This window comes from Crinia signifera, chromosome 9 (assembly GCF_055691185.1).
Source record: "Crinia signifera chromosome 9, ASM5569118v1, whole genome shotgun sequence".
In the NCBI taxonomy this organism is placed as follows: Eukaryota; Metazoa; Chordata; class Amphibia; order Anura; family Myobatrachidae; genus Crinia; species Crinia signifera.
In genome coordinates, this window is record NC_139225.1 from 107,917,008 (window position 1) to 107,931,571 (window position 14,564).

Genomic DNA, 14,564 nt, shown 5'->3' on the forward strand with positions numbered 1-14,564 from the left:
AATAAATATGACTACTACTGCTAATGTATACTGGACACTCAATATACTGTATGCAAAATCTGAGCATTCACTTTAAAATACTGTACAATCGGTAAAGAAGTTAAAAGAATGAAAAAAAAAAACCCCACAAAAACATGAAACGTGCAAAAATTCATTTAAACACAGAACTCTCCCTGGAATTGATACCCTATTGTTACCTTCTGTGCATTGCTGTCATCATACAAGTGACAATGGTGTGTCTGCCTTATGTGATGTTAAGAAAGCAAGCAGTACTGATTTTTAGTAATGTGATGTCACTAGTCTTTAAGAAGCAGACTGGCCAGGGCTGGAGATGTATAGAGGGGCTTCATCCTCCCCTGACACTGGTCTTACCAAGGCTGTCCTGGTGTGGTCCATTAGAGTGGCAGGAGGCGGACCTCCAGTTTACCTCTATTTCTAGAAGGAGGAGGCGTATCTAAGGAGGTTATTTCCAGCTCATTTCCAGCCCTGACTGTCTGATCTGACAACGGCAAGCTCACGCTTACTACAACAGGCAGCTTTTGTGTTTCAATGTCTAAGACAGAGCATCCCTGCTAGTTCCATTCAGTTGAGAGAGAACCAAAGACAAGGGGACAAGGTAAGGCACCGCATCCTTCAGATCAGACACCAAACTGGCAGAAACCTAACTAGACCTTTCCAATGCAGGGCTTGCATACACACCACATTAACCATTTACCTGCCAGGGTATGAAGAACAATGCAGTCGAACCAAACAATTTATTTTTGCTTTGTTTTGCAAATTGACTACACAGCATCGTAAGTACATACTTGTTCCATCCATGTTTAGCAATGTGCTTTATTTGTTGTGCCTTTGTGTCTATTTCTGGTATGTCTTTAAGTGGTGATGGCATGCAATAGGGGGTGGGGGTTGTTAGGATATGAAAGGTAGAACACGTCTCTTTGTCTGTGTTTTTCGCATCCTGTAGTAAGGAAGTAAGATCCTCAACTAGAAATCCTTCATCCGATTCAGATACATATTTTTTTTTCTTTCTCCTTATAGTCATCGGGGGGATAAACGGACACCTGCAAAGAGACATTTTGGGGGGATCGAGGAGGATTCTCTGACATATTCATCTGAATCCTATCCAAGAACAAATTCAATCACATTTGGGAATTTTTACAAGCAAACTGGGATCTATGAGTGGAAAGGTGATCAAACCGAAGGAGGATAAAGATGCTTCTAAGGGTAAGCACCTTATAATGAACCTAATAGAGGAGAGCCATTTCAGGAGGTGACGACCTTCGACCTGTACACCTTTGTGATGATGTGACCATGCCTGTATGACACCAAAAGTGACTGAGATTCAAAACAAACACGCATGGTACTGTGTATTAGATGTGCCACCTGCCTACAGGATCAACAGTCTCAGCACCTTGCAGTGGAAGGGGTCATCCGCTCATAGGCAAGTGCAGGGGAGGGTAGAACGGATTCTTGAAATACGAACTTATCGATGAAATGATCAAAACAAGCATTATTACCGCCAATGAGCCGCGGTCACACATACCTGCTTTGTTTGTACTTTCACACATTAATAAATGTATAAAAAGCACAATGAAATTGGAGCCGGTGAAGGCAAGGGTGTACTGTATATACCAGCATGGCCGATCTATAGCATTTGCTACCAGCACAGTGTATTGTCTTGGTAAAAACACAACACAGGAAAAGCACATGGGAGACGCATTACACAGTGCATCACTGATGCGTGCGTTCGTTTTCATGCGTTTTGATCCATTTTGCCACGAATCTGTGTACACCAGCTCCCATAGCACGGGCTCCTTTGTGCAGGACAGCGCAGACTGTAGACATTATTATCATCATCATTATGTGCTGTATGCAGTATTTGTGGAGTATGTAATACCAGCAATGTGGCAATCCTTCCTGTAGAATCGTTGCGCTGGTCCCTGCCACCTGTGTGTAGAAGTTGTCTGCACCCTGTGCATCTACACAGAGGGATGATTTATGACGGCCCTCTCCGTTAACCATTTCAGTGCAAGCGTGCTACTTGCCAGTCTTCCAGCACTCACAATGTTAATGCATCAAGGGAGCACATTGCTCCCTGTAAGAGCTGAGGCTATAGCGATCTAAAGCATCACTATTATGTAGGATTAATAATAATAATGCTAATCTTCCACTATCACATTAACGAGTCTTTCTTCCTAGAGAAGGGCCATGCTTACTGCAAGAATTGATGTGTTTCCCCCCCTTACCATGCAATCGACTGGTTGTGCTGCTGGATGTAAACTGGGTGACAATTGCCATGGAGACAAGAAGGGCAGGAGGGGTGGGGGAGGACGTATATTACACTGCAACTGCATTAGTTTCATTTGCATCCTGAACACCAGCAGCAGCAATAATGCAGATCCAAGGTAGCCAGCTGTCTGACATTATGTCCATTCAAGGCTGAGCTTGGAGTAGAAGACAAAACACAAATACAGTAATGGCAATATCAGCCGAGTGCACTTATTTGCTGAAATCCTATTTATCACTTTTCAAACTTTTCCCCAAGGATACAAGGATAGTGAACATGATAACAATGGTTCACCTATTAAGTACTACAGCACCTATAAAGATAGAACTGTACTCTGTAAATTTACATAGATACATCTTTATATTTGTGTATGTGTATATATATATATATATATATATATATATATATACACATACAGTACATATATGTATATAAAATATGCGTGTTCGTGTGTATGTTTGTGTGTATGTGTGTGTATATATTTATACAAAAAAATAGAAATAATAATTTTTATATTATATTATTACAATATTAGAAATATATAAATTTCAAATATAATGTCTATATCAAATACATTTAATGTATTTTTCTATCTATTATTGCACATATATATATATATATATATATATGTATATATATATATATATATATATATATATATAAATAATTATACACTTTTGCATTATATAATTCAATTGAATATGTTGATATTGGTATTTGCATTTAATGGTGGTACTATTCTGGGGAGATGCTTCATTGTCGAGGATAATATAGGAAACAGCTGTAAGTCAGCAAATCTTCATATCTACATACTGTATAGAGTGTTTTGAATAATATCGAACAATATATGACAAATCAGTGTTTAATAAACCTTACGTATAGTGCATGCATTATTGTGTGTAATTACTTTTTTGCAGTACCATAGGATATTTTGGAAAGTGTGCAGTCTGCAAAGAGATCATTTTCATTGTGTGTGTGTATGTATGTATGTATGTATGTATGTATGTATGTATGTATGACTGTGTATATACTGTGTATATATATATATATATATATATATATATATATTATAATATTATATAATCATTTTGATGCAATGATTCCACAATACTCACTTTCACTGTTCTATATGAATCCATCACTGAATTCTATACGTCCTTTTCACTCAATTAGGTATTTTGGGTAACTACTGTATATAAAGTAATGATAAGAAATATGACAATTTGGTTATTCATACAATTGAACTGTTCTGGAATTTGGCGACTGCTTCTAATAGTAAAAAGTAGAAAAGTCTTTAAATTGATATTTTTGGGATTCTTGTTGGTTTTTCGCTTTAACCAAATATGCTGCACGCAAACTTCTATGGCCCTTATTCTGGTTGGTGCGGCCGGAGCCGCACACGGTGCTCCGGCCGCACAAACCAATCCCCGCCCACGAGACGGATCGCCACGGCCGTCCGTACACGGACGGCTGGCGATCCGCATAAAAATGGTGGGGCGTACGCCTCCACCATGGTGGGAGCTGCCCCCTGCATTCGATGGTCGTCGACCATCGAAGGCAGGGCCGCACGCCACAGCAGCTCCCGCAAGCTGAGACCACACGGACAATCGTCCGTGTGATAGCTTGTATGGGGGCTGAGAGCTGACATCCGGCGACGTCAGCTTTCCGCCCCCATCAGTGGCGTCATAGCCTCATTACCATGCATACGCCCCGCGTTTGCATGGGAACGCCCATGAAACGCGGGGCGTATGCATAGGGAAATGAGGGTATGAAGCCCCTCACGCCCCTATACGCCCCCTTTGCGGCGGCGAAACTTTATGTGCGGCGATTTCGCCTGCACATGCGCAGATTGACCTCTGCGCATGTGCAGACTGAAAACATCGGCGGTACGGCCGCACGCGGGCCGTACCGCACGATGCAGAATAAGGGCCTATCAGCTAATGAATTTGAGTAATTATAAATAGTAATAAAATCAGAATCTATGAATCATCTATGTCAACTTTTGATAAAAATATAAAGTTTTGTGTAAATTAGTTAAAATAAGTATCTATTCGATAAGCTCCTAAAACTGATCCACAAAGTTGTTATTAAATTCCATTCTGCAGTAACTCATGTAGCCTGTACAATAGGCATCTTATTTTAAGTCAACTATTCACAGAGGCTTGCTGCTGGCAAACCGAAGTTCACATAAGTAAATACTGTATGTTTGTGATTTGCTGCTGTTCATGACTACCCATATATTTCTCCAATTTTATTGTACTGTAATTTGCTGCATGCAAACGTCTATGTATATGTTCCCTTAAGCAGAGTACTTTATGGGACATGAAACTGGGCTATTACATAGTTGCCTACCCTCCTGCATTCTGCAGGAGACTCCCTGAAATAACAGCAATCTCCCTCTCTCCCTCATTAGTCTAGCAATCTCCCTTATTTCACTTAGCCCACATTGCACTGTTACATTTTTGGGGAGAAAAGGAATGAGAGACAGATACATTTATATTGAATCATCAGCACAATTTCCAAGCACTTTAGCAAGTATAGTCGCTCTTACTAACTGCTTTGGGGATCATCTACATTTGGATATAAGTAATTTTACAAGATTCCTCTCAGATGTAGCAGTACACACTAACGCTTCTGGGTGCCACATTTACAATCTGTTTTCACAATCTCTTCTTATATGGAACTAGACACGCCCTTTGGGTGGAGCATGATACGCCCCTTCAATGGGGCTCTGTACAAAATTCTGCTACCAACAATAAACTCCTTGAAACTAGTTTTCAAAAGTAGGCAAGTATGGGCTATTATCTATCTATCTATCTATCTATCTATCTATCTATCTATCTATCTATCTATCTATCTATCTATCTATCTATCTATCTATCTGTCACCTACTGTATATCACATTTGTATAGTATTCATTTGAGTGTATGCACCTATTTAAACAGTAGCGCTTTCTAGGAAATTAAGCAGTATAAGCTTTCTGAAAGTAGTATGCAGATAGGGCATCTAATGGTATAATATATTAATTACAGCAGTATCCACGTGCAAGGCTATAAACAGTGTGCACATAGTAAAAACACATTAAAAACGTATAGTACATGCACATGTGCAGACGCTTACTGCATGCGGGCACTGCAAACTACATTTGCACCTAGCAGTGCAGGTGGGGGCGGCACTGAGGGGTCACGCCCATGGGAACACCCAGCATAAATGTACCCGTGACGTGGGGAGCTGACATCAACGGATGATATCTGTCCGCCCACTTCCCATACAGGGAGCACGCAAATGTAAAACACCAGGCAGGTGTTTTACATCTGCGTGCACCTTCTAAATCATTTGATGGTCGTGGACAAGGAGGGGGGGGGGGGCATATAGCTCTGTGGTCAGCGGGCAAGGTTTTATCCACACGCAAGGCTGCAAATTTCACATTGTTTCTTTTGTTCTTTTGGACCAGAATAAGGCCCATAATTTACAATAGAGACAGGGGCAAAAGAGAAGGCCCATGTGCAATCTCCATCTGGGCCTTATCCTGTCTAGCCTGCAGAGAAATACACTCTTTGGTCATTAGTAGACTCTTTGGTTACTAGTAAACCCTAGTGCTGTCCAAGAGTCTGGTGCACATGTTCAGGTCTCCGGGAAAATGGTCGCCACACCATCAGCAGCGATATCAGTGGCAGCACATGCACAGCACAAGACCAGGTTTGTTATTTACAAAACATTCCCTGATTATGCCTCGGAGAGCCATCACAGGAACAGAGCTGTCTTGTAAGCTCTATTCCTTCATGCAATAATTGATAAATCCATGCAAATGTTATCAATATCACATTGCGAATCTGCTTGATATTACCACAGCACATCCGCATCTGAGGATGCAGATGCTAATAAATCGGCCCTGAAGGGATAGTGGGGCAGATGTATTAAGCCTGGCAAAGAGATAAACTGGAGTTAAATTGTAAGGAGATAACGCACCAGCCAATCAACTCCCAACTGTCATATTTCAAACACAGCCGATTGGCTGATGCGTTATCTCCTTCCACATTAACTCCAGTTTATCTCTTTGCAAGGCTTAATACATCTGGCCCACTGAGTAGACCTCTAAAAAGAAAATGTACAGTACTTTAATTAGGACCGGACAAGCGATAAAATAGAAAAGTTTATGTTAAATTTTACTGCACAGCAAATAAAGACTGGGAAGACTTACAAATAAGGTTGGATAAGGCTGGGAACCTGCTGCATACAATGAGTAATGTAAGTGGCAGAATAGAGACTTTGTAAAGTGAAAAAAACTGTTTATAAAACTGCACACCATACAAACACCTGTCCTTTCACTCTGTACCTGGATGTACTGAATATAGGTCGCTGGGTCTGGGGAGCACACCAAGAGCCTGCCCAGACAGGAGGTAAGGGGGGCTGGTGCGAGCAGTGTGGGGTGGCGAGATGCAGAAAGAAGCCCATAGGCTTTTATAGGGTAATGGCAGAAAAATCTGCGTTACTCTCGGCATTGGAAACTAAATATTATGAAAACAGGGTTTTTACCGCAGTTTTTTTTTATTGTGTGTCCAATTTTTTAGCCTTCGATCCTTTTGATGTGTATTTTGTAAATATAATAATGAATGCTCTGTCGAGGTAATTTGCTGTAAAGTATTTACAGTGAATCAGAGATCTGTTCAGTGGGACTAGATCAAGAGGGAGAAACTATTTTCTTGTTAGCTGTTGTCCCAAGATACCCAAGCAGCAGTGTGTAGCTAAACAACACACTTTGATTACTTCATTGTTTCAAGCAATAGATCATTATCAAACTGCACCATATACAACTTCTCAATTCTGTCAGCATCCAATATTAATAAAGGGCCACCAAAAATGGCCATGGGCCCCGGGAATTGGTTGGGTGGCCAAATCCAGGGAGGCATAGCCACACCTGCTAAAAGAGAAATATAAAAATAGTAAGCGCTGGTGCCACACACTCCATAAGGGACACCAGCATTCGCACAGGGGAACATGTGTACCGCTCAGCAGCACAGTTAGCAGATGACCCAAGCACGTTTCCTGCTAATTAGTACCCTCTACTCTTGATATCTCTCAGCACATCAATAGGCCATACACATCCAACATTGTCATGTTTATTTTGTATATTGGCTTTTACAACTGCTTTGTAAATTTGGTAAGAATGACAAGGGGTGGGCATGTATCTAATAACGTGTTTCTACAAAATTACACAAACATTGTATTTAACTTTTTTTTTGTTATACCATAAAGCAGTGGTTCCCAAACTTTTTTGAATCACAACAGACTAAAGTATGAGAATTTTATCCATGGTACCCCTGGGCCAAAAGTTGTATTGAGAAATAAAATATGAATTAAGGTAATTTTGTTTATATGTAATCCTTCTGTGGTGAGGGACAGAATTTGCTTCAGTTTGCCATTTTATTATTGGCAGTCACAAGCATTGGTTTTGCCTGTAACATTGACCATAATTCAATTCAGTTGGTCCTGAACCACCAGCCCGAGGTCCCCCTTGAAGGGTCCTAAGGCACCCAGGGAAACACTGCCATAAAGTAAATGTTTGCTAAGTCACCACTTTGTCCAATAACAAAATTTGTAAAAATTCTCAATTGTAGAATTTGACGGCAAAAAATTTAGCCCAGAACATTTACAGTAGCTACCTAATAGAACCGTCCCCTGACACATCTGCCTCCATCTTCCCATGTAGGTGCATACTGCATTCTATTTGTATTTTGCCTGTTCAGGGTGCATTCCTAATAATACTGTGCAAATACAGTTATTATGTCTTAACTGGTTACTCTGGCCATCCTATAGCATTTTGTAGTATGAAAGGGTCACCTAGGGTTCGCTCACAGGGCCACAGGGGAAAGTCTTGGCGGCCCCCATTTCCTGAAGTCCCACCTCCTTTTTCTAGAGATCTGGATCCAGACTGTGCACTTGAATTATACATTACACATATTTTGCATTATAACACACTGTAGTTTGTATTGTGCATTCATTGCTGTTATTAGCCTGGCACATTTTCATGTACTAGCAATATCTACTATACAGTATGTACTGTATACTATATTTCTAAAAGGGCACACACCATGCACACTCTAATGGTTAGCCAAGCCTCTGTGGTGACTGGCCACATTTCCTCTGGAGGTTGTCCATTCCCAAAAGTATGGGCCCCTAATAGTATGACCTAATAGTATTCTCCCGATAGGCCTTTTATAGCTTCGTCTGATACTGAGGGTGAAATTTAATAGGGTGAGATAATCATAAAGTGAGAGATTTGGTAAGAAATATCCAGGTTTTTTAAAGCGGCAATCATTTACACTGCAAAATCAAACTGGTTTTGCAGTGTAAAAGATTGCCGCTTTAAAAACATGCAGGAGATTTCTTACCAAATCTCTCACTTTCTGAAACTCTCATCCTATTACATTTCCTCCTGGGTCACCATTTAATCAACAGCCTTTACAGTAAATCAACAACCCCCTTATATGAATCCATTTTAAAACATTATTGTCAGATTCTGATTCATATTCATAACAGATTTAAAACATAATGTGGCCATTACTCCACCCTGGTAGACCACTTAAATGATTTGCTGCTTATTATAAACCTAGACAGTTGGTTTAGTTAGCAGTATTGCTCAGCTTAATCAGCGGGATCTAAGTATGACCACTCTGGCCAGTCCCGACACTTATGCCTGATGCTTGCAGGTTGCTGAAGATGTAGCTGTGTGTGTTATTCTTGGGCATCTCAGGTGCGCTAAGGCAAATCATATCAACACTAGATTCGTGGAAAATTCTGAAGAACATCATCATATCCACAGTGCATAAGTTTTACTGCTTATTTCACCATCCAGTAGTACTAAAATAACTTGTCTAAGTAAAGGGATTCAGGCATTATAAGCATGCTATTTTACTTGTTTGGGTTGCATGCACACTTCTGTACGAATAGCTTGTCCATAGAAAATGTAACTTAATGCCACCCCTAGACCAGGAACCGTGTCGACCTGGGGATATAAATGCCCATAAGGAGAATGCATTGATAGGGGCAAATGCTTAGGGGTGTGGCCAGTCTCCAGAGGAGGTGTGGCCAGCCCCCAAAGAGGTTTGGCTAACTATTATAGAGAGAATGGTCTAGGCCCCTTAATGAATATATACAGTATATATATTAATGTACCATACTAATAACAGGAATGCACTGTAGAAAATACACCATAGCCATGTGCTGTACAATGTAAAATATGTATATAGAATATAATGTATATTACAAGTGCAGTCTCATGCCCACTGTTGCTGCCCCCTGGAGGTTTCCCCTGTACCCCTCTGGGCCACCCTGGCCCTGTCCAGGAACAAGCTCACTCTGGGGGTTATTTTGGTTCACTCTTTCTGACAAATTCCTTCTTAGATGGACAAAACCATGTACATTGCAGGGGGGCAGTTGCAGAGGTGCAGAGAGAATTAGATTTGGATGAGTTATTTTGTTTCTGTGCAGGGAAAATACTGGATGCTTTATTTTTACACTGCAATATAGATCTGACTTTGAAGTAAAACCCCACCTAAATCTAACTCTCTCTGCACAAGTAACATCTGCCCCACCTGCAGTGCACATGGTTTTGTCCATCTAAGAAGGAATTTGTCAGAAAGAGTGAACCAAAATAACCCCCTCTGTGTGCTTCTGTGAAACGCTATGTAATCTCTCCTACATGAAACACCTCCATATTTGCCTTTTTTTTTTAAATTTTCTATTTTAATGCTCACATTTCCTAACATCGCCTCTGGCTGATACTATCAGCCCCTTCAGCTTCAAAAGTCATTCAGCAATTAGCCTCCTACCATACTGGGTGTTTGCACTTTCTGGAACATTCACAAGGGGAGCTTTCAATGAAATACATTTCATTATTCCTGAAAATGATGGAAAATGCTGATCTTGTACAGAAGGGTAAAAATAGAACTAAAGTAAAAAACACAGTAAACTTTACTCTACAGTTAGCAATGCTGAAAGAAAACATTGACCCTTTATGTCAAACTGTTCATAAATTCTCATTGCGTTGATCTAGAGCAGCGGTTCCCAACCTTTTTTCTCTCCCGTACCCCTATATTGGGCTGCTTTATGATTACCCCGTCCTCTCAATTTGAAATATCCACAGTACCCAGTGTGGTGTGGAAGTGGGCGGTATGTGTGTCCTTCTATTAAGGAGTAGCGGAGGAGTTGTGTGTGGTCAGGAATCGGGTGCCTCTGTGTCTGGCTGCTGGCTGTGTACTGTCTTTGGGGTTCCCGCTAACGCCTGTAGGATTAATGCTGCTGCTTCCTCTACCTGTGTTAGTGCAGGGCAGATGGTCACTTATACCTGAGGGCAGCACATGTACTGTAGCTCCCAGTGGATTGCTGGTCAGGTAAAAACATTGATTGCTGATGATGCAATGTGGACATCTTCCGCAATTGGTACACTTCTTCCACCATTGCCAATATTATTTTCAAGTACCCTCAACTGGTCTGCAGTGTACCCTCAGGGGTACCCTAGGTTGGGAACAGCTGATTTAGAGGATAACAAACATAACTACCCCAATGTGACACTGGACAATTTAGTCTAACAGGGAGAATTGATTCAAAATGAATATGTGGCATTTATTAAAAAAGAAAATAAGGAAACAAAATTGGGAAAAATGTGTTAAAAATATGCAATAATTACATCCTAGGAAATAGCAGGACTGATGCAGAATTGAACACAAGACATTGTAGCATAATGTCACTGGCTCCTGTCTCTGTGGAGTGGCCAGCCTATCACCACCCCTACACACACACACAGACCACCAACACCACCGCCACCCATGACCCTTGTGAAGCTACAGAGTATTTTTTTCCTATGCCCATAATGCTGCTAAGACGACTCAGCTATGCAGAGTTACCATGTGTGTAATTACACATGTTTTCAGACTGTCCGTTTGCACCAGAGACAAGACTAGTGCAAGTAACAAAGGCCATTAAGCCAAGAGCACAGAAAGGGGAGGCTTGGCTCCAGAGACTTCTATAGCTCAGCATCCGGGCATTACTTTCCTGCTCAGAATCTGGTAACAAATTACAATCAGTTATCAGTTGGCAACATAGATTAAAATTAATTTAGAAATAAAGTACTATTTATTCATGTTACCAAGGTATTGAAATTGAATTCCTAGAAATGCTGTTTTGGAATAAATGATATTTTAATAGCAGTGATAAATAGTAACACGTGGGGGTGTTGTTCCTTAATATGTATTTCCCATCATGTATCAGCATGCCCTATTTTATGTGACACCTCGCCACATTCATTATGAAGCAGTGATATTGCTAACCTGCTATATTTCATCTTTAGTGTACAGTCCTTCATCTAACAGGACTGAGTGCAGCCAGATCATTCTGACCTAGAACATTGCTGATGAACAACACAAGTCTCTGATCCTGTCGCCAGCTTGACAAGATTTTCTGTAATAAAGTTACAGAAAATAAGGCAGCACCACTGCATGTGTTAGTGTGTAGAACAGGGCTGGGCAACACCGGCCCTCCAGATGTTAATGAACTACACATCCCTGGATGCTTTGCATTAGTTTTGCTATGTGGTGATGCTGAAACTAATGCAAAGCATCCTGGGATGTGTAGTTCATTAACATCTGGAGGGCCGGTGTTGCCCAGCCCTGGTGTAGAAGCCGGTATTAGTATTTGGGAACAGAGCCCCTCATGGTGACCTGGCCAAGACACTTGTTTGGGCTCCTTTTTCAGACTCCTGTGTGAAAAATGTGAATTTCTTGTGATACTTGCAACAACAGATAAATATTGCATACAAACTTATTGTGTTCATTCACATTTACTTTTAGCAAATATAGTGCGTACATTATGGAACCACTTTGGTTACTTGCTTTTATTACCTGACTGTGCAAGGGGATGAGAGGCAGCGAGGGCCACTTGGATGGACAGAGCTTGCTGAGCATCCATAACCAAACTGCCATAAAATTTTAGAGCCATGACCCTCCTCTTTGTGCATTCTCATTGGTGTACTTTCTCCAAGAGGCACCCAATCATAGCCAGATTAAGGAGGATGCAGGGGAAACTGCACCCTATTCCCCTTCAGTCAGGGGGCCCCTTAGCCAGAGCACAGTACATCACTAGCTCACTCTTGTTTCCTGTCCCTGTGTTTCTGTAGTACAGATATAGGCGCCGAAACCGTGGGTGCTCCGGGGCCTGAGCACCCACGAAAGGTGAAGAGCACCCACGGCACGGGCCATGGCAGCGGGGTCCCAGCAGCAGATATGCTGTCATCAGCGGGGTCCCTGCGGTAGATGGGAACTAGTAGCGGTACTATAGTTAATAGATGGGAACTAGCAGCGGTATAGCCAAACAGGGTAACATGTTTAAATGAAGATGTTGCTCTGTAACATTGTCTTCATCTGTGTGTTTGGCAGGCAGCCCGTCTACCAAACAACCAGATGTATCCAATTTGGGTATGGATCATTAGATAGACATGAACTAGGTCGACAAGCATTAGGTCAACACCAATAGGTGAACATGCATGAAGGTCGACATGCAGGAAAGTCGACATGGGTTAAGTCGACAGGGTCATTAGGTCGACACACGCATTAGGTCGACATGGTGAAGGTCGACGGTCAAAAATGTTGACATGTGGCTTTTCACCTTTTTTTTACCGGAATGCTGACACAGTCGACATGGACACTGAAACATAGCACCGCGTGCGCTCGCCATGCTTCGGGCACGGTGCCTCGCTGCACTCAGCACGCTATTTTATTATCCCACCACGCCCTAGTGGATGGTAGGGCATGAAATACCGCCTGTCGGCACATGTCGGCTCAAAAAAAAAAAGTACCCCATGTTGGCCTTTCGACTGTCGACCTTCCACATGTCGACTGTCGACCTAATGACCCTGACGACCTAACCCTTCCCACATGTCGTTCTTCAGCCATGTCGACCTAATGCTTGTAGACCTAGTGACCGTATCTCTCCAATTTGGCTATATATGTCCGTATGTGCCCTGCTTTGACAAGTAGTGTGGCTCGTTTAAAAGAATGTGCAATGTAAATATACAACCTTGGATTTTCTTTCCAATTTTCATTCATTAAATTGCCTTGACAAGGTCATCACCACTTTTGTACAACATAATTAGCTACTTTAGTGTTTATTTGGTATACCACTTACGGTACTAACGATTTTATTGAATTGGACCAAAGTATTAATAGTATGATATCAGGGCAGGCTTATTACAGTGTTAAATGCAGTTGCATATAAGGGATCCAATAGCGTCATGCATATAACTGAATTTTAAATAATATCACTAGATTTTAAATAATTGATGATTATGTGCAATTATAAATCATTAAATGACATAGCTGCGGCTTCCGGGTCTCACTGTGCCTGTTTGTTGCTCAATGTGCATTTCAAGACTGCTGGCTGAATAAATCAGACATCCATTGAGGCTTCAGTTTCTTCAAAATTCAGAAATAGGCATTACACTTTCTTGTCAAGGCTTGCGTCTCCTCCAGGAAGTTAAAAATAGATCCTGACGAGGGTCTATGCTGAAGGAGCATTCAATTATGTTTTTGCCTGCTCTGGTTGTATGTATGAGGAACAGCGAGTGTCTGGATAATATGATTCCCCATCTGCTTAAAGCGCTTATCTAATTGAAACTCATACTATTCTTTCAATGCAGAAAATGAGTTCTTTACAGTACTTTGTAAACAACAATGTGGTACAGGGTGGTGGTGCCGGAAGGGGGGTTAGGAGTGGGTACTCTTTACCCGGGACATTACAGACAGGAGCATTCGATTATATTTAAAGGTAGTAAATAGATAGTTAAAGTAATAGATAGACATACACATTACTAAAAAGTTCTCATGCTAATGCGGGCATGACGGACAGGCGGGTGGTGGGCAGCTGACATCACCGGATGTCAGCTGCCCACCCAATTCCCCCTGAACGTGGACGAAAAGGTTGCTCAGAGCAACCTTACATATGTATGCACCTTCTACATCTTTCGAGGGTCAGCTGCCCACCCACCGCATCGGCGTCACGAGCAAATTTACATGGGAACTCCCAGCGTTTTCATGGGGATGACCATGAAACACTGGGTGTTCCCATGGGTGCGTCCCCCACCCGCACTGCTAGGTGTGAACGGGGCGGCGAACAAGCAGTTTGCTGTGTCCGCTCACACCAAGTGGCTGCACATGCGCATAACGGTATATACACATACCCAGTCACTCACCATCACTCCCTGCACAAACCTTGTAGTCATGCT

General features: G+C 41.7%; 1 protein-coding gene across 3 annotated transcripts in view; it reads left to right on the forward strand.

Annotated features, from left to right (window-relative positions):
• The first annotated feature begins 347 nt into the window (after positions 1-347).
• FGF13 (fibroblast growth factor 13) overlaps positions 348-14,564 on the forward strand; it is a 300,336-nt gene continuing 286,119 nt past the window's right edge. The window contains exons 1-2 of one of the 3 annotated variants that reach the window (XM_083159475.1): positions 348-616; positions 1,039-1,224. In XM_083159475.1, the coding sequence (XP_083015601.1) occupies positions 1,176-1,224 (49 nt within the window). In that variant the 5' untranslated portion in view covers positions 348-616; positions 1,039-1,175. Of the gene's footprint in view, positions 617-643; positions 795-1,038; positions 1,225-14,564 lie in introns of those variants that run through there. The other 2 variants (XM_083159478.1, XM_083159476.1) reach the window with 2 other exon arrangements.